General features: G+C 36.3%; 1 protein-coding gene across 1 annotated transcript in view; it reads left to right on the top strand.

The window, feature by feature from the left end:
- Nucleotides 1-19,870, top strand: part of LOC107653541 (low-density lipoprotein receptor-related protein 1B-like) — a 302,414-nt gene that overhangs the window by 103,607 nt on the left and 178,937 nt on the right. The window contains exons 11-16 of the mRNA XM_016440286.1: nt 1,850-2,086; nt 2,478-2,658; nt 8,304-8,523; nt 8,631-8,820; nt 12,533-12,661; nt 14,361-14,486. Of these exons, the coding sequence (XP_016295772.1) occupies nt 1,850-2,086; nt 2,478-2,658; nt 8,304-8,523; nt 8,631-8,820; nt 12,533-12,661; nt 14,361-14,486 (1,083 nt within the window). The remainder of the gene's footprint in view (nt 1-1,849; nt 2,087-2,477; nt 2,659-8,303; nt 8,524-8,630; nt 8,821-12,532; nt 12,662-14,360; nt 14,487-19,870) is intronic.

Raw genomic sequence — 19,870 nt, 5'->3', positions numbered from 1 at the left:
GACCAAAAAATGCAGATGAGCTGAAGGCCACTGTCAAAGAAACCTGGCTTCCATACCACCTCAGCAGTGCCACAAACTGATCACCTCCATGCCACGCCGAATTGAGGCAGTAATTAAAGCAAAAGGAGCCCCTACCAAGTATTGAGTACATGTACAGTAAATGAACATACTTTCCAGAAGGCCAACAATTCACTAAAAATGTTTTTTTTATTGTCTTATGAAGTATTCTAATTTGTTGAGATAGTGAATTGGTGGGTTTTTGTTAAATGTGAGCCAAAATCATCACAATTAAAAGAACCAAAGACTTAAACTACTTCAGTCTGTGTGCATTGAATTTATTTAATACACGAGTTTCACAATTTGAGTTGACTTACTGAAATAAATGAACTTTTCCATGACATTCTAATTTATTGAGATGCACCTGTATCTCACAATTCAGACTTTGTTACCCGCAATTCTAAATTTTCATCTTGCAATTCTGTTATTTTTTTTTTTGGCACAGAATTAAAAATAAAAAAAGTAACTGCAAATTTTCTCACAATTCTGACTTTTCTTGCAGTTGTAAGTTATACCTCACATTTCTGACTTTTTTCCTCAGAACTGCGAGAAAAGAAAATCTGAATTGTGAAATACAAAATTTGTAGTTAGATTTTTTATTTATTTTATTTTATTTTATTTTATTTTTTTTCTGCTTACTTGACCCTAAGTATGATTGCTACTTAAAGTTGTACCTTTTTGTATGAACCAGATATATCAATTTGTCACCTTGTCTGAATTATTACGAGTTGTCGAGAGTGTGTTGGCGTGTCATCAGGTGACTTCCCACATTTTTTATCCATTGATATTGTTCATCATTGCGATGTGTCATCCAGCTCGCAGTAGTCATATATAATGATGTGCGTCAAATGGAGGCATAAATGGGCTGTTTTATAGTGGTTTTAAATGTGAGTTTTTTGTTTTTATCTCAAGGGTTACTCAGTGTGAAGCTGTTTTTGAACTGAAGCCAGATTCATCATTCATTCATTATGAATGAGTTGAAGTACCATTAATTTGTAAATTATTGAATTCACAGAATTGTACAAGAACAGGACATGGTTATTTAAAGCAGTTCACACAAAAATGAAATTCCTGTCTGTCTTACCCTCATGGAAGTCAATAACATTGCACGTCATTGATTCTCACATCTCATGACCAAACTTCATAAAATAAAACTTGAGAGCAATGGAATGGCATTTGCTCGAGAGTCAATAATGGCTCAAATTCTCTCCGTTTCTCACACAAAGGAATCATTTGGCCTCAGAAATGAAGTTCAAAAACACATAACTGTTCTTGTTGGGTTCCTTTATCCCTTCATCCAATAGTTTCTTCCTCTTGTCTCTCTGGATCTCACTGGATCTGACCTAATAATAATTACAATCATCCTTTTCTCCCCATTGCAGCCTGTAAGTAATTAATTTTGAAAACATTGTACTTCATATGTACGCATCCCTCTTTTTGCTGCCCCCACTTAGGGCCCTGTTTGTCCCCGGTTAACTCTATACACACACACACACACACACACACACATACACACACTCAGATGCAATTACAAACACAATGTAACTGTTATGCACCAAAAGATGATTGATTCCATAGAACCATGGAACTAATTCGGGTTTTAATTAAACTAATGTAATTAGCTTGAGCCTCTCGCTTTGGATACATTTTTGTCAAAGGCTTTAATTTGCAGAACTGAATTGAAAACGGAGGCTAATTATGTAAATTAATTAAGCACTGACAGTACTGTGGCAGAAGGCTTATTACGTTTCGCCACTGTGTTTGTTTACTTTGGGTAATCGTGTCTTCGCAGAACCAAAGAATGAGCTGTTCCTGTTTTACGGGAAAGGACGACCCGGGGTTATCCGAGGTCTGGATATGAATGTCAAGTCTGGAGATGAACATTTGATTCAAATCGAAGGGCTCGTGAGTCCCAGAGCGCTGGATTTCCATGCAGAGAGTAGCTACATCTACTTTGCCGACACCACAAGCTTCCTAATTGGACGGCAGAAGATTGACGGAACTGCTCGGGAAACGATCCTTAAGGACGGTATGTTCATCATGACTTCTTAGAGATTAATGTTGGCTTTTGTATAAGTCTGTTGAGCCGTACCGCAATTTAATTTCGTAAAAAGGTCTTAAATATTCTCTAACGAACTCATTTTCACTTTGGCTCGGTAATCATCTGTGCATCCATGCGGCGTGGTACGGTAGAATCAGGCCACCTGTACTTGAGCACTACTGTTGCCGTTGTTTTCCAAATGGGAAGTTATTTATCATACATTTTGTGCAATTCTATCATTGGGGAAGCTCGCTGGTCGATACACATAATTTCACTGGGAAGAATTAGAGGAAGACAGTGATTAATTGAGCTGTCTTTGATGTTATCATGCTAAAAGAACAACATTTTCTCAATTTCTTTCTGCTCTCTCTTTCTCCAGAGCTGGATAATGTTGAGGGTATTTCAGTAGACTGGATCGGTAATAACCTGTTCTGGACAAATGACGGTTATAGAAAGACCATCAGTGTGGCCGGGCTGGAGCGGCCCTCGCAGACCAGGAGAACGCTTTTAGAAGGCAATATGTCCCATCCCAGGGCCATTGTTGTGGATCCTCTAAACGGGTAAGCCCATAATACCTTTCCTGCTTACAGAAGCATTTAAAAGATTTCAGTCTGCTACAGCCTTGGACGAAATCCAGCCATTTAAAGTGCATTGGGGCGGGATGTTTGCCCTTTTTCTCTTAGGGGTTTCATCAAGAAATGTCAGCAACCCTGTGCTTCCTCTGGTTTCATTAACAAAAAGCACTGTGGTGGTATTAGATGACAATACCATGGTACTATATATTATGGTGCTATACTACCACAGTATTTACATTGAACCAGGTATTCCTTAACAGCTCCGACTAATTCATAAGTAATTCACTAAAAGGAACCGGCTCATGGGAATCGGACTACACTGCTCGACGCTGTATTTTCAGTAGTTATGTTGCTAATGTGTGAAACCAGGGCCGTGCACAGACATTTTGAGGGGCAGTGGCCCAAACCAAAAAAACTAAGGCACTAAGGGGGTGGGTGTTTGTTAAATGGCTGCCTCACTCTCCATATCTTCCTGTTCTGCCTTTCTTATTTAATATTGATAGGCTACTTAAGCACAATTGAAAAAAGTTTAAAAAACTGTGATGTACTCTTGTGGACACCTGTTACTTATTTTGCTCAATAATTTTTCCTATTCAAGTCCCCTTGCCATTCAGCCATGTGTTAATGAAAATGACACGAAAACCCCAATTTTCAAAGCATGAAATTGCAGTTCTTTTGGAGGAGGTGGAAAATAATAAAATCCAGCTATTTTCAAAGCTGAAAAACAGCATTACAAATGCTGACAAAAAGAAAATCTGGGCAGAAATCACTCAAAAAATAAATGTTGCTGGCTATGGGTACGAACGAAGCCCAGAAGAAGTCAGGAATAAGTGGAGGGACTTCGCAAGTGTGACAAAACGGAGGGATGCGGCATGTAAGAGGGAAGCAAACAGGACTGGTGGGGGTATCAATTCAGTTCCTCCTCTCACTACAGAGGAAGAGAAAGTTTTGGCCATCCTGGGGCCTGAAGCATTGGAAGGGATCCTTGGGGGTATGGATGCATGTGCATCAACCAGTCCTTTGCCTTCAAAGTTCAGGCCTCCAACATCAGGCCCTTCAACATCAAACCTTCTCCAGCCTGGGCCTTCAAAATCACCAAAGGGTCCTTGTCTATTGCTCTTTTCCCCTGATTCACCTCCATCTGAGTCCTCTGACACAGAAGGCCACGCAGAAGTCAGGCAGTGTATATAAATGCCTGTATAGGGACACATTTTACCCCCCTTGACTCACTATCTGATGATGCCATCTTAAGAAAATTCCGGCTTCCAAGGGCCAAGATCCTTGAACTACTACAGGTTGTGAAACCACATCTTCAGAGGGCAACAAGAAGAAACAACGCCTTAAGTTCAGCGGTGCAGTTGTTAGCTACACTGCATTATTATGCTGTTGGAAGTAAAATCACTCACTTATTTATACATTTTTGTTAATTTATTTGGGTACATTCATTTACTATAAAAATACTGTGATTTGAGTGTTAACATTTAATATAAGTGAAAACCTCTAACATACTGTTTTAGCAATATTGTTATATGAGAAATTTGTCTTTATGAATGTTTTAACAAAGATACTCACTTGAGAAACTCACCTTTTCTTCGCACAAACGAAACGATGGCTGCATTCCAATCGGCATGATTAATGCTTTCAGAGGGCACTTATGGCACTTAGGGAGAATAATTGCGAGGGCCACGCTGCTATATAGTTTCAAACTGAATTTGTAATAAAAACAAATATTTAAAGGCGAATTAGGTAAGATCTAAGCACCACAACTTTATATCTTCCAAATCACTCAAAGTGGATGGTGAAATCTTCTAAAGGAATAGGGCATAGGGTCGATAACTCTGAATAGAACACACCCCAGGTGCGGCGCAATCAATGACGTCGACACAGCAAACTAACAACGAGCTATGCCTCTAACCACAGGTGAAGAGCTGTCATTCCAACGACACAAGTTTGCGATGCAGTTTGCGAATGTTCGTTTGAACTATGGTTTCGGGAATCACACGAATCGTTGAACTATGTTGGTAACGACAGAACTTGCGACCGTAGTTGGCTAACGATGCTTTTGGGAAATGCACCCCAGTTTAACAGTCTTACCGGTCTGATTTGGCTGATGCTCAATGGGCTCTTCCTCACTCTCTGAGCCTGCTTCTACAAGTATAAATATTAGACATTTCATTTAATATTATACAGCATAAATCTATATTATATAAACAACTCATTTAGAACATTTATATTATATTTTTAACTATGTATAGGCCTACTATTAATATGAATTTAATGAAATATTAGCCTATAAATGATAGTATCAACTATAAGACAAGTGATTTTAATGTGAAATATACTTAATTACAAGAATTAAAGTGTGACAAACTGCTAAATATTCTCTATATATGACCCTGGACCACAAAACCAGTCATAAGTAGTACAGGTATATTTGCAGCAATAGCCAATAATACATTGTATGCATGGGTCAAAATTATCGATTTTTCTTTTATGCCAAAAATCATTAGGATATGAAGTAAATATGTTCCATGATCAAAACTGAATTGTTGATTAGTAATATGCATTTGGACAACTTTAAATGCGATTTTCTCAATATTTTGATTTTTTTTGCACCCTCAGATTCCAGATGTTCAAATAGTTGTGTCTTGGCCAAATATTGTCCTATCCTAACAAACCATACATCAATGGAATTTCAAAAACAAATTGACCCTTATGACTGGTTTTGTGGTCCATGGTCATGTAGGCCTATGGTGATTGACCTGCTGGCTTGCTGGAGCTTTAAGTTCATGTTTGCAATGTTGAACTGTCCAAAAACATAGTATTACAATGGTATGTAAAGTATTACAATGTAGGAAATAATAAACTGATAATGGCAAAAAAAAAATCATAGTATTCTTGAAAGTACATTGGAGTACCACACAAATACCATGGTACATACATTTCAGAAGCAACAGTTATTTCAAAGTAGTATAGTATTACCATCCGAAAACCATCTATATAAAAAACATGTAAAATTATGGTACTTTGATATATGGCACTGAATAGTTATAACACAATTCTGAAGAATACCATGGAATTACCATAGTATGCATCCAAGAAACCATAGTACTATATGATGGTAAATGTGAAAAGAAAAAAAAAATCTATTACTATAGCTCCAAAAAACATGGTACTATATGGTTATACTGATGTATGTGTCACCTTGGAGTTACAAAACTAATTTATTCAATAATATTGTTCATTTAAATCTAAGAGAGGAAGTTGCAGATGTGCTATTGTGTCAAAGGGAGCTAATGCGAACATCCTCATTCGATGTCATTGCTCAGATGGAAAGGCTTAAAGGGAATATGGAGACTCCATGACTGCGAATCGTTGCCTTGGCAGAACTTTGAAGCCTGACATAAGAGGTTTAAAAGTTTAAAGGCAGGTTCCAGTTTCTGCTTATATTTTAGTGACTTCTTACCATGTGCTGTACACTTGACATGTTTTTCCTCATAATGGGTCTCTGGATTGGGTTGTCTGTTTTTAATAGCTTCGATGTCTGGGAATTTCAGATCATTTAATTGCAAATAAGACCTGGAGCCTTTGGAACAATTACCAGTAATCAGTTTTAATCTGCAATTAATCTGTAATTGTGTTACTAGAAATTGGTTTAAAATTTCTATCAGTTTTTTGGAACTTCTGATCACCGCTTATAAGCTTTAGCTGCCGGTATGCTGAATATTCAATACCTATCCCAGCTTAATCTCTCCCCTTTTAAATTCTATTTCCCTTTCTAAAAACTGTCCTTTGCCGTGTCTGTCCTTCCATATCCCATGTACGCATTTCATTTCCTGTCTGTGCTAACATGATAAGATGGAGGATTAGCTGTTATGACTCTAGGTCCTGATCGCATTTGCTCTCCATCTCCATCACTCGCCTGATTTGCCTGTTCACAGCAGGTGCTGTCACTCAAAGCCCCGCCTCATGAATTATTCAACAGGTCACTGAATATGAGTGGGGGGAGTCGTTTCCTTCTGTCATGTTATGTTAGGCTACGTTCAAATGCGCAAGGCCGTGTCACAGTGTTAAGTTTATGCTGTGAAATGTGAGCGATTTGAACTTGGAAAAAAAGGACCTTGTAAGATTTGCAGAACAAAAAGTTTTGGCTTCCAAATAAATCATGAATTAATAATAACATCCAATTATACGAGCCTCTTTTTTAGATGATTATGTGTAGATATTTCCCTCAATTAATTTAAAGATTATTTTACGGTGATCTGTCTTTTAGAAGACACCTTTGAGCAAACCCAGTTTAAGATTGTAGCTGTGTTTTGGAATGTGATGGTTATTAAGTGGTCCAACCTGGGGCCAGTTGCATAAATATAACCAGTATGTTAAGACTGTGTCTTAAGAACTAATTTGACCAACTAGTAGTTAAACAAGTTACTTTTTGGATTCAAATGAGACCAATCTACTCTTTTGTAACTGACTTTTAAAAGTTATGACCAATCTTGAAGGAAAAACAAAAGACTAGTCTAAGCAGTTTATGAAACCATCAGCATTCCAAAATCCAATTTGACCAGCTTGAACTGGTATAGCCAGCTGATAAGCAGTTTGTTCCAAGATGGTCTACCAGCTTATTACCTGCTTGGACCAGCTAGAAACTAGCTACAGTGTTCCAAAACACATCTCCCAGCTGGATTTTTTTTTTCAGCTGGAACTCAGTAGTCAGTCTAACTGTTTTTAGTTCTGGTTTGTGGCATTCAAATCCTGCATCTCAGGGAATTTCCCATTTGCTTAATGGTGCCCGGTAACGAATGTTGGTGTCACCACTGGGCTTCTTAACTAGCTTGAGAAGCATGGTGAACTATATTTTCCAGAAACACCATGATGGTGGATTGATGTAAATCTTGGAAACACTACCAGTTGGAAAAGGTATGGGCAACTCTGGCCCTCGAGATTCACTTTTATGCTGCATTCCATTTGTACTCTGAAGTTGAAAATACCAAGTTCCCAGTTGGAACTTTTAACTGGAACGTCCTCTCAAGTCGGAACTCCGACTCAAAATTTAGGAGGAATCGCAACAACTCCAACTTCAGAATCCAATATGGTTGCTCAGTGCATCAACAGAAGAGAAACAGTAGTAAAATATTAGCACTTATGTCTCAATAAACTCAGTGGTGCACACAGTACTATCCAACCTCTATTTGTGGACGTGAAACTATCGAGTTATCTGTACAAAATACAGCTTTTATGTGTTTTTTATTGATTGGTATTGCTAACAATGGACGTGTCCATCTTGGTTTTCTGACTTCTCTACTGGAACACAGTCCACTTGGGTGTGAAGGCATTCCCAGCTCCGACATCTGAGTTCCTAGGTAAATTGAATGCAGCATTAGCTCCAACCCTAATTAAACACACCTGAAAAATCTAACCAAAGTCTTGAAGATCACAAGCATCCATTTTTGATTAGTGTTTGTAGGACAGTAGATTTCCAAGGCCAGAGTTTCCCACACCTGAGACACCAGAACCACGCTAATATGTTTTAAACCATAGAGCAACATGGAAATTAATTCGGTCTAAGCTGGTCCTCTTCAGCAGGGTGTCATGATCTTAAAGATATCAATTCTCAATTGGTTTCTTAGATGGATGTATTGGACGGACTGGGAGGAGGATGAGTTAATTGACAGCAGAGGGAGGATAGAGAAAGCCTGGATGGATGGATCTCACCGTCAGATCTTTGTCACATCCAACATGCTGTGGCCCAACGGCCTCACTCTGGACCACTCCTCCAGTGTCATGTACTGGTGTGACGCCTACTATGACCACATTGAGAAAATCTACCTCAACGGCAGCCACAGAACGGTTAGTAAATGAGTGAGTCAGTTCTTTAGTTCTTGGATACCTCTGTTCCTCTCTATGTTGTTCTCAATATTTCCCTGTGACTCAAAAACCTGATCTACTTCTCACAGGTGGTGTACAGCGGGAAAGAGTTGAATCACCCATTTGGGATTGCGCATTACCAGAATTACATATTCTGGACGGATTACATGAACGCCTCAATATTCCGTCTGGATTTGTCGTCCAATGATGTTGCCCTACTGCGGGCAGAAAGACCACCTCTCTTCGGGATTCAGGTGTATGACCCGCAGAGCCAGAAAGGTAAATATGAAGTGACATGATGTGTAGTGATGTGACGTGTGGCTGAGTATGGTGTCCCAAACTCAGAATTTGTGCTCTGCATTTATCACAACTAAGTGCACACACACAGCAGTGAGTAGTGAACGTACACAAACACACACACGGAGCAGTGGGCAGCCATTTTTACTGTGGCGCCCAGGAAGCATTTGGGGTTCGGTGCCTTTCTCAAGGGTCTCACCTCAGTTATGGTATTGAGGGTGGAAGAGAGCGCTGGTCATTCACTCCCCCACCTACAATCCCTGATGGTACCGAGACTCGAACTTGCAACCTTTGGGTTACAAGTCCGACTCTCTAACCATTAGGCCATGACTGAATATGTATGCCTTAGATTTAAAGCCGCAATGAATTCTTGAAACCTTGCCAAGGGCTGCAATGATATAGAAGGACATTGATATCTAGCTATTGACTGTCTTCCAGAAACTCTAAGATTTAAATTGCCTGAGTTCTGAGAGGTGGTCTGATTCTTTATATATCACCATGCCATAGCTTTGCCCAGAAGCCAATTCCTGTGTTGGTACAAACATGGTATACCGTACAATATATGGAAATGAAATATTATTACCCCGTATGCATTCACCTTTTAAACAGCTGAACATTCTAGAAATAAAATGCCACAACGGCAAGTCCCTGAATTTGAATAAATGCTTTGCAATGGATATTCCCTGTGTAGGATATTTAATGGTAATTTTAACCTTAAGACTTCATGATCCAAGCATTTTTGGGACTCAGATCAAATAAGCCTAACTTCCTTCATATTTTAAAGGCTAATTTGAAGGCATTTGCAGGAAATTTGTATGATTTGTCATTCTGAGGTTCTGGATCCAGATCTCCACTTATGTCTCCAATGACGAGCAATTGTTCTGAGAAACTGGGCAGATTTTTGGCACCTATACTCAATTTAGTGACATTTTTCTCCATCGCCCTACTGTGCAGAAATGGGTACATCAAAATTACAGGGGAATTTACAAAGACAGAATTGCGCCACTGATGGTGACTTTTGCACACATTTTCTTTCACAAAACCACTGTATTTGGTGGCTTAACTTGTTCTTGACGAGGTGAAATGGATTTGATCATAACTGACCTCTTATTTATACATTTCATATGTGCTGTGAGCTAGATGACTGAGGATGATGATAAATGTTCGGTTTTGTCTGCAACTTTTGCTCAAGGTTAATTGCTATGGCAGCTCCTGTAGAGTTACTCGTATGTTGCATCTGGTAGAGACACTGAATGTCATTCTTAATGACAGCCAGCCAATGGCAGGCCAGCATTGACCCAGCCATTTCAAGTGCAGTAGGAATGTGAATCGTTCTCAAACTTCAATGACCTCCTAAACAAACAAACAAACGGAGGTATAGCAACATTCTGGCTTAAATATCCGCTAATGGGTCTCAATAATGTATACAAAGGGGACTTCAATGGATAGTAAAGGTGTTGCAAACTTTTCCAAGGTGGTCGATGGTTGTAATTCATATGCTGATGTTCTTAATTAACAGCTTGGAAATCCTGTTTACGCTACTGATGTTGACCAGATGTTCGATGCATAATTTCGGCACCTGTGATTAGAGCTACTGGCAGTCATAAGCACCTGCCAATGTGCAACACAGAGGTCTGAACCTGCCCACTGAAGTACTCAACACTGGATAGTGAATTCACACGCTAAGCTAATGCAGCCAAGTTGGAACTGTGCTGAATATATAATAACCTGCCAGTGCATTTAGATTTTAGTGGAAATGACAAGCCTTTGTTTACGAAATCTAAACTTTACTGAACATGTCTAGCTGTTGTACCATTCCTTGTACAACATTTGTGTGTAATTTTGGATTTGATAATTAGCATGCACTGTTTAACTCTTTCTTGAGATGTCACCCAATATATAAGCTACATGTTGATTTGCATTACAATGCTAAGTGCATGTTACAAACATTTCGGGAAAGCAAATAGTCTAATGTTCGCTACTTATCATTTTACAAGCTTCACTTAGCTCTGTTCAGGAGTTGAGTTAGAGTTGTTGTCGCGTTTTGCTACATTAGCTTGCTATGACTCATTTTTTTGCCTGACTTGACAATTGAGAGTGAGCTTGATATCATTTGCTCAGAACTGTTGTTCTATGAAATGGTCAGTGGTTTCAGTTTACAGTCTCGTATTCACATAAAATGTTTAGCATTTCCCTCAGGAAATGATATAGATGTCTGAATGGTTTTGTTTTTCTATGTAATTGCATTCTGGAGCCCCAAAAATACTTTATTTTTTAATCTGCTATGTGATTAGAGCTCTGCTTCTCCTCCTAAAATTACATTAAAATGCGACAATGACATGTTTATCTATGTGCAGATGATTTATATACATGGTAATTTGCACTCACAATGCATTATGACATTTTAGCGACTAAAGGCGAAAAGCACTGTTCAATTAATGTGATCTGCTTTAATCTGCATTAATCTCTGCAGATGATTCAGTGGACACATGTCCTGTAGAGTCCAATTGATGGCATTCTTCACTGGGAGTCAATGCCAGATACTTGTATCATTGATTTTAATGGAGCTAGCTAAGATCAATATTCATTGGACAAGAGACTCTGAGCATGTCCTTTCTTGTCCTCTCCGGATGCTGGACTTCACTGAGAGAGCTATTTGCATTGGAAAAATTGTTCATTTGGTGTGCTTGGCCATGCAGTTAGTGGAAGTCTGTGGTAAATCATTTAGTTTAACGCTCATGATCTTGTTCCTTGCGTACTTGTTATAAAACACTACTAAAAAATAAGAGCCGATGTGATTAACATGTAACATGTTCAAATCCTTTTAGTGAATGTAAAGTTTGTTTAGATGGTTCAAGTAAGTGATTCAATAATTAACTTGAGTTAAGTGCAGCCACGTTCACTGTTGTTTAGCCAATGTTCACAGGCGAAATTCTGTAGGAATCCACATGACTGGGAATTTTCCATCAGGATGAAAGATTTCCCCTTGCTGATTTTCAGTTTCAAGTTTGTTACATGAATTAAGCCGTTGACCAACAGAAACTGCAGTACTGTTTGTTAAACTTTTTTTGAAGCAAAATAGTCCTGCTTCAAAAGTAGGCGGGAAAATAGTGAAATATTTTTAATTATAATTCAGTTATTTATTTTAGTTAAATATTTTCATTCAATAATGCACCCCCCCCACCCTTTTAAAGTAAAATAGTTTCAGTAGCTGAGGAAAAATAGTGAAATATTTTCATTTATAATTTAATTTATATTTATGTCGAAAATATTTTCGTTCAGTAATGCTGTTCATGACTATTTTTCGACTCAACTATTTAAATAGGACGTTTTATTGTTGTATTTAGTACACATTTATATTTTTCAGTGTAATATTGTCACTAATTAAATTTTTCATTGGTTTACAGCCAGAAAAAATTGCTCTAATATAAAAATGTATATAAAATATATTCACTTAAGAAACTTTAATTTACTGTAGTATGTCTATGTAATTTTTGTTAGTAGCTTATAGCGTAGCTAATTACTTAAACGACTGGAAGCTGCAGTTTCAAAACAGATTCTCCAACAGATTTTGAACAGAAATATATGGAAATTATGGTTTATTTGACATCTTCAATCGTGTATATTGTCTCCAAACTGCATTAAATATCACATTTATCTTTCGTTTCATTCATCGTCGTGCATTTTTCCTCAGGTAATAACCAATGTTCAGCAAATCACGGTGGCTGCAGCCCTTCGGCTCTATGCTTCGCTACGCCTGCAGGCCATGTGTGCACCTGCGCAGACGGCCAACATCTGGAGAAAGACAACGTCACCTGTTCATGTAAGCTTCCATTAGTCATTTGGTATCATTAACCAGGCATAATACTATATATGAGCAAGAATATGAGCGACAGAGATATTACTGGCCACTAGAAACCTGTTGCATCATGTCTGGTTAGAGCTGATGTAATTGATTGATATTCTGGGATTTACAAATGGGTCATTTTTAACAAATCCTTTTTCAGCGATGCCAGTGTGTATGTGGTAGAACAGAATATGCAGATTTTATATTGGCACCCACAGGCTAGTCAATAATGGTGGCGGTTTGTGGGAAATATGACAACAGATCAGATATGTTTATGTTAAGCTGAATTATGTCCATTGATTTCCATTTCCAGTGGGGGATGTAAATGTTTCCGCTCAACCCCCGGTTTGGCTGCAACTGTGTTTGTGTTTGCGTGTGGCTTGGCCTTAAATCCATTGTAAACTCATGTGGATTCAATTTACCGCATAAATAACTTCCTGTTTTGCTAACTTTTTATTTTATGTGTCAATGTAAGTATGCAGTATGCCTGGTTTAAGCATATTTCAGAACTAAACAACTGGCCACTTTTAATACTTGAGTTGGAATTTGAATTGAATCGGCCACGCGACACAGGAAGTTAAATTGCAATCACAGGAAGTAGAATTTACTTAATTATAATTCAGAGAAATGTAATAATCAGATGAAGTTAATGTGACAGAACATTTACAACAAAACATACATGATTAAATCATTAATTCACTAATTATGGTGATAATCTTTAAGTATGTTAATAAAACATATTTGTTAAAACATTGTTACTAATTTCATTTAGCACTAAATATAAAAAAAATAAAAATAAATATAATTAGGATTTTAAAAATGTGAAATTAAGACATTTAGGTACGACACTATTTTAAGGGGTATGCACTAAAAAACTTTTTTTTCCCAGTTTTTTAAGCATAACTGATTTGTATGCCGATAATTTGTAATGCTTCTTTTTTATCTTAAATTAAACGAATGGTCTCAAACTTGTGGACCCTATTATATAAAAAAATATTTAAGAAAATAATAATAATAATAATAATAATAACAATAATAAATAAACAAATAAATAACCTCAATTCAAATTCAGAATTGGTGTGTGTGTGTGTGTGTGTGTGTGTGTGTGTGCCAGTGTTATTTTAATATAATTACTATTATAGTTTTGTTAATATTTTGAATTATTTATATTTTCTGTTTTCATTTTAATTTTACTTAAAGTTTTAGTAATTTTGTTTGTTTTTGTCGTTTTTACGAGCTTTTTAAAATATGTATTTATATATTTTTAAATTAAGTTTTACTTTGTAGTTTTAGTTTATTTAGAAAATAATATAAAACAAATAAAACAAGTTTGATGTTTTTTTTTTCATATTTTATTTTATTAGCATTTTGTTTTATTACAGTTACTTTTTATTTACTTTCAATTAATGAAAAGTTTTTTTTTAATGGTTTTGGTTTTAGTTAACAATAATAACCGTGGTGTGTGTATGTGTATAAGAGACAGAGAGTAGAGACTGTGCATGCGTGTGTGTGAGTGTGTGTGTGTTAAGCACATTGTATTGTGGGATACAGTATATCGCATGGTACACTCAGTATGTTAATATGACAATCAGAGCATCTTGCAAAACTCTTGGACACCCAGATGCTTTCAGATGAATTTGTGTTATCAATTGACAGGCCGTTTGTTTCTCCTCAGCTAATCGCAGCTGCCCAGCGGACCAATTTAAATGCCTGAACAACCGCTGTATCCCGAAGAGATGGCTGTGTGACGGCACCGACGATTGCGGCAGCAACGAGGATGAGTCCAACCGCACCTGCTCAGGTGAGCTTCACTCTGGAGCCCTGTCCTACATGGACAGCCCCGTATATATGCCCAGCCATCCGGAACAACCTCGCCAACCAGCCCCGGCACTGGGAGACACGCTACTTGCTCTAGGCTATGCGCGTTCAAAGTTAGCGCCATCAGAGAATATGTTGCTTTGAGAGGAGAAGAAGTCTTACATGACACCCCCCTGTATAATTTCCCGCCGGTACGGGCCCACGTGTCACACGTTCCCTCCGGTCGAAGCGGCTGCGCGGGAAACTAAACTAGGTTCATCCGCGTAATTCATCATGCACTTGGTGGGATTTACACATGACACACATCGGTTTCGGCCCAGTGAGCTCGAGTCCTTCGTGAGCGTTTCCGCATCTTGCTTTGGGTCGCCGGTTGCGAATGACTGATTCAGTCATGTTTACACCTCCTGGATGGGACCGGCATCTAATTTACTTTTAGATTGAACCGTATCCTGCGGTCTAAATCTCTAGAAGACGTCATCTGCCGTACAAGATGCCTCCTCCCTTGGGGGTTTTCCTGAGATCGGGATAAATACATAATCCAAAACATCAATATCGCAGTAAAGATGCTGTGTTTAAGCCACATTGTGTTGTTGGGGCCATATCGTACCACTTGATAAAAGGGCTGGAGACAAATTTCACACATTTCGCCAACAGGCAGAGGTCGATTTAATTTAGATAGCCTACAGACAAACTTCCCCTTTGTGGGTAATACAATTTTCTAATCTAATCTCTAAAAGAAGAATTTGGAGAAAATCAATGACAAGTGTTTGGGAGTGTAGGACGGGGGAATGAGAGTTCCAGCTTGTAATTTACAGTCGTCTTATCTGTCAGAGCAAGTTTTAGAATTGTATATAATTCAAGATTTTTTTCAGGTTTATTTATTTATTTATGTTTAATTTATTTAAATATAAAGATTTTGTATGTTGTTTGTAAAAAAAAGCAAACAAAAAAAAAACAATACAAATAATAAAATCTGTAGATAGCCTACAGACAAACTTCCCCTTTGTGGGTAATACAATTTTCTAATCTAATCTCTAAAAGAAGAATTTGGAGAAAATCAATGACAAGTGTTTGGGAGTGTAGGACGGGGGAATGAGAGTTCCAGCTTGTAATTTACAGTCGTCTTATCTGTCAGAGCAAGTTTTAGAATTGTATATAATTCAAGATTTTTTTCAGGTTTATTTATTTATTTATGTTTAATTTATTTAAATATAAAGATTTTGTATGTTGTTTGTAAAAAAAAGCAAAAAAAAACAAAACAATAAAAATAATAAAATCTGTAAACATTAAATATATACTTTTTAATTAAAAACATTATTATATTATATTATATTATATTATATTATATTATATTATACTGTGTTATATTATATTATATTATATTATATTATGCTTAATATATCATAGTAACAAAACACAAATAGAGTATTTAAATATTGTTTATATTCTTTTTAATATTCTTTTTAGTTTAAGAAAATATGGCCTATATAGTACATAGAACCTATAATTTAAATTGATAAAAATACAATATTACACTAATATACTAATAGTACGACTGTATATAATACAATATTTTATTTTATTACTTTTTGATTTAATATATATACACACACACACACACACACACTCACACACACACATAATAGGCTATCATATTATTTTCCTGTTAATAAGATGAAGAATTTGAATTTTGTTTATTTTTTGTGGCTTTGTGGCAAAAAAAAAAGCCACTTTACATTCACAACAAGATTCAAAAATCATTTTTTCATAAGAACTGCTAATTAACATTTAACCAATTAGTTCCCCAAGTTGCTGTCATGAGAGACTTAATCATTTTCAGAATTATATAAAAAAAAAAGTCACAAAGTAAATGCTCACTTTTCTTGATTATTTACGATTTGAACTCCATTCGGTCTTCTAAGGCGCCTCCAGTAAAAGGTCGCTTTCAAACCTGGAATTTCAAAATGACATCTTGAGGGAACTAATTCATCATCTGAAAAGACGAGGAAAAAAAGCCTAACTCCTGTAATTAAATAGCTCTGACTAGCAAGACTTATTATAGACTGAAACCAAGAAATAATAATAAATAGAATAAAAAGGTTTCACACATTTCACACCCTCTAAAGACGGATAGATCATTAAGATCAACAACACTGACTTTTTGGCAAGTCTCCCAAGATGACGCTCAGATGGAAACGTTCTCATTAGCAGGTTTCAAAATACACCTACTGAAAAACTGAAATTTTAATGACAAAATTGGTAAATGAGACGCAACAAACTTCAGGCATAGCTAAACTATGACGAACTAGCTATTCTTGCCAACTGACACATCATTCATTCATATCACCACACTGTGCTTGTTTCATATTTTAGCCTGATACTATTTCTACAGCGATATGCATAAAATCGGTAAACAACCAAACTTCTGGTCTGTTACTCTGTCAGAATTAAAATCTGCACCTGTTCGCCTGTACGTTCCAGTTTGCTTGCCTTCGTTCAAAGCTTCATAAAACAGCACAACCTGACCTTCAAAGGTTATTGAAACACCTGCAGTCCTTTTGCAGCAACATTGGAAGATTCTAGAAATACAGAGACTCTTTTATTCCTGGTTTTCAGTCATTGATTAGAAGGTATAGTTTAACCAAATATAAAAATGCAGTTTTAATTTCCTCACTCGAATGTTGTTCCGAAACTGCATTACAGTAGATTTATAATTGCATCAAACACAAAAGTAGATATTTTGGGGAATGTTTGAGCTGCTCTTTTACAGAGACTGAAAGTCTTAAATCTGAGGAGACCTGACTTTATTTTTCTCCCACGATGAATATGTTTTGTGTTTATGAAAAAAATAATAATAATAATAATGAAAATCAATAGTAGTTCAAATGTAATTTTTTTTTTAATTGTTTCAGAATCGAATATTGTTTTATTAATTTATTTAGACTGCTGGACCATACATTTATTTTCGAAAATTTTTAAGAAAAGTTATTATTATTTATATATATATATATATATATATATATATATATATTAATTGAATTCATTTAGTAGGTTTTTGCTCATTGTTATGCTAATAAAATAATTTGTCATTAAAATTTTGTATTAAATTACAAAAAATATATAAGCATTTTTACTTGGCCCTGCTTTACTTTATTTTTAAGAAAAGATATTATTATATATATATATATATATATATATATATATATATATATTAATTGAATTCATTTAGTAGGTTTTTGCTCATTGTTATGCTAATAAAATAATTTGTCATTAAAATTTTGTATTAAATTACAAAAAATATATAAGCATTTTTACTTGGCCCTGCTTTACTTTAGAAAGTGTTTAAGAAAAAAACTTGCTATTTTTTTTTTGCCATTAAACGTTTTCTATTAAATTAGGGGAAAAAACCCTGTATTTTTACTGTTTTAGATTTTTTTTTGCCGTACAATTTTGCAGTAAATTATTTTAGGAAGTGTTTATGAAAAAAATATATATTCACATGTATCTATTTTTACGTTTTTATTAATTGCTACGGTGAAGTCAATGTAATTTATAAATAAAGTTTAGTATTAAATAATAATAAAAAAAGGAATATAATATTTTTACTAGTGGTCTCAGACTTTTGGACCCTACTTTTATTTGAGAACATATTTAAGATTTATTATTATTAATGTTAACAAAAATGTATAGTTTACCCCAAAATGAAAAAAACTATTTCTTTTCATTTACTCACTCTCATGTCGTTCTGCACCTGCATTACATTTTTTCTTAGATCAAACACAAAAGTAGATATTTTGGAGAATGTTCGAGCTGCTCTTTTATGTCTCAAATCTGAGCAGACTCGACTTCATCTTTCTCCTACTATGAATACTGTCTGTTTTGTCCTACACCATTTCCTTCTTTGACCACAAGTGGTTCGGCTAAACCATCAGCTAACTTATTGATAGTGTCCTTTGTTAGATCGTGACCAAGGTTTGTTCGGTAATTCATGCCTCGAGGGCCACATACCTGAAATCCATCTGAACATCCTTGATTCAAGTTCTCTCGCTGTCCCTGCTGGATGGTTTGTTGGTTTGTTTTCGTATAGCCATGAGGGAAAACAGTTATCGTTGGCCTTCAAAACACTTCACACATCAATTTTAGTTCTTTTGTGATACATTTTTTTTATGCTGTGGTCAATAACTGTTACAATTCAACCACACTCGTCAGTTCTTTATGTTCACTGTGTGTTTGCATCTAGAGTTTGAAAGTTTTCTCACAGTTTAACACACTGAGAGAAAACTTCTGAATCCCGCTGAGAGGTTTTACCCGTTGAGTTCCATATTTACCATATCCGTGTCTTCATAACATGGTTAATTCCCGTTCATAGGCGCCAGATGTTGATATAAAACACATTTTGAACACTACACCCATTCATAAGTCCTGCAGGAAAGACACGAACTGTAATATTGGATGTCATGGACTTAGGGGTTTATCTCTGAAAGCGATTACTCAATATCACGGCTGAGACTGGATATAGACCTGGAGAAAACAAATACAGATGATTTTTCAAGGATGGAAGAAAAATGAAATACTGTCCTGGTGTCCAAAAGTATGAGATCACATTGAAAATCTGGGATTTATTTTCTAAAAAAGGATTATATAGAATTTAGAAATATTTTAGATGTTGCACTATATACTAATAATACTTCTTATGAAAGCATATTTTAGGGTTTTTTACTCAAATTGTTATTATCATTATATAAATTGTTTTGTATTAAAAAAAATAATAGAAATATTTTTATTAGTGCTCTGAGACATTTGAATTATTTTCTTAAAGGGGTTATATGATGAGATTTAAATTTTTCCTTTCTCTTTGGAGTGTTACAAGCTCTTGGTGCATACAGAAGATCTGTAAAGTTGCAAAGACTAAAGTCTCAAATCCAAAGAGATATTCTTTATAAACGTTCAGATCAGCCACACCTACCTAAAATGGCTCGTTCTAACACGCCCCCACATATCTACCTCACTATGTGGGAAGATTTGCATAACGCCGCCCAAATGTTCACGCAAAGAAAGAAGGCGCAACTTTTAGTCTCACTGTAGTTTTGTTGACGCTGCAGCCATGTCGTGAAGACGCTGTGTGCTTCGTTGTGAAAGCGAAACTACTTTGTTTGGTCTTCCAAAAGAGGACGATATCCGCTTCGTCATGCCTAGAGCTGATCTGTGCTGGTTGCTGAGGGAATACATCAACTTTCACCATGGACGAAGCAGAATCCAGCCCGGGGTCCGTCACATGTGGTTGCCGCTCATTCGTCGGATCCGCTGGCCGCGCTGTTCTCGACCTCGCCGCCTCAGCTCACTCTAGCCTGGCCTCAGCTCACTCTA

Source organism: Sinocyclocheilus anshuiensis, unplaced genomic scaffold (assembly GCF_001515605.1).
Source record: "Sinocyclocheilus anshuiensis isolate Anshui unplaced genomic scaffold, SAMN03320099.WGS_v1.1 scaffold1079, whole genome shotgun sequence".
Lineage (NCBI taxonomy): Eukaryota > Metazoa > Chordata > Actinopteri > Cypriniformes > Cyprinidae > Sinocyclocheilus > Sinocyclocheilus anshuiensis.
The sequence above is the reverse complement of the archived record's forward strand: the minus strand, read 5'-3'. Positions and strand labels throughout refer to the sequence as shown.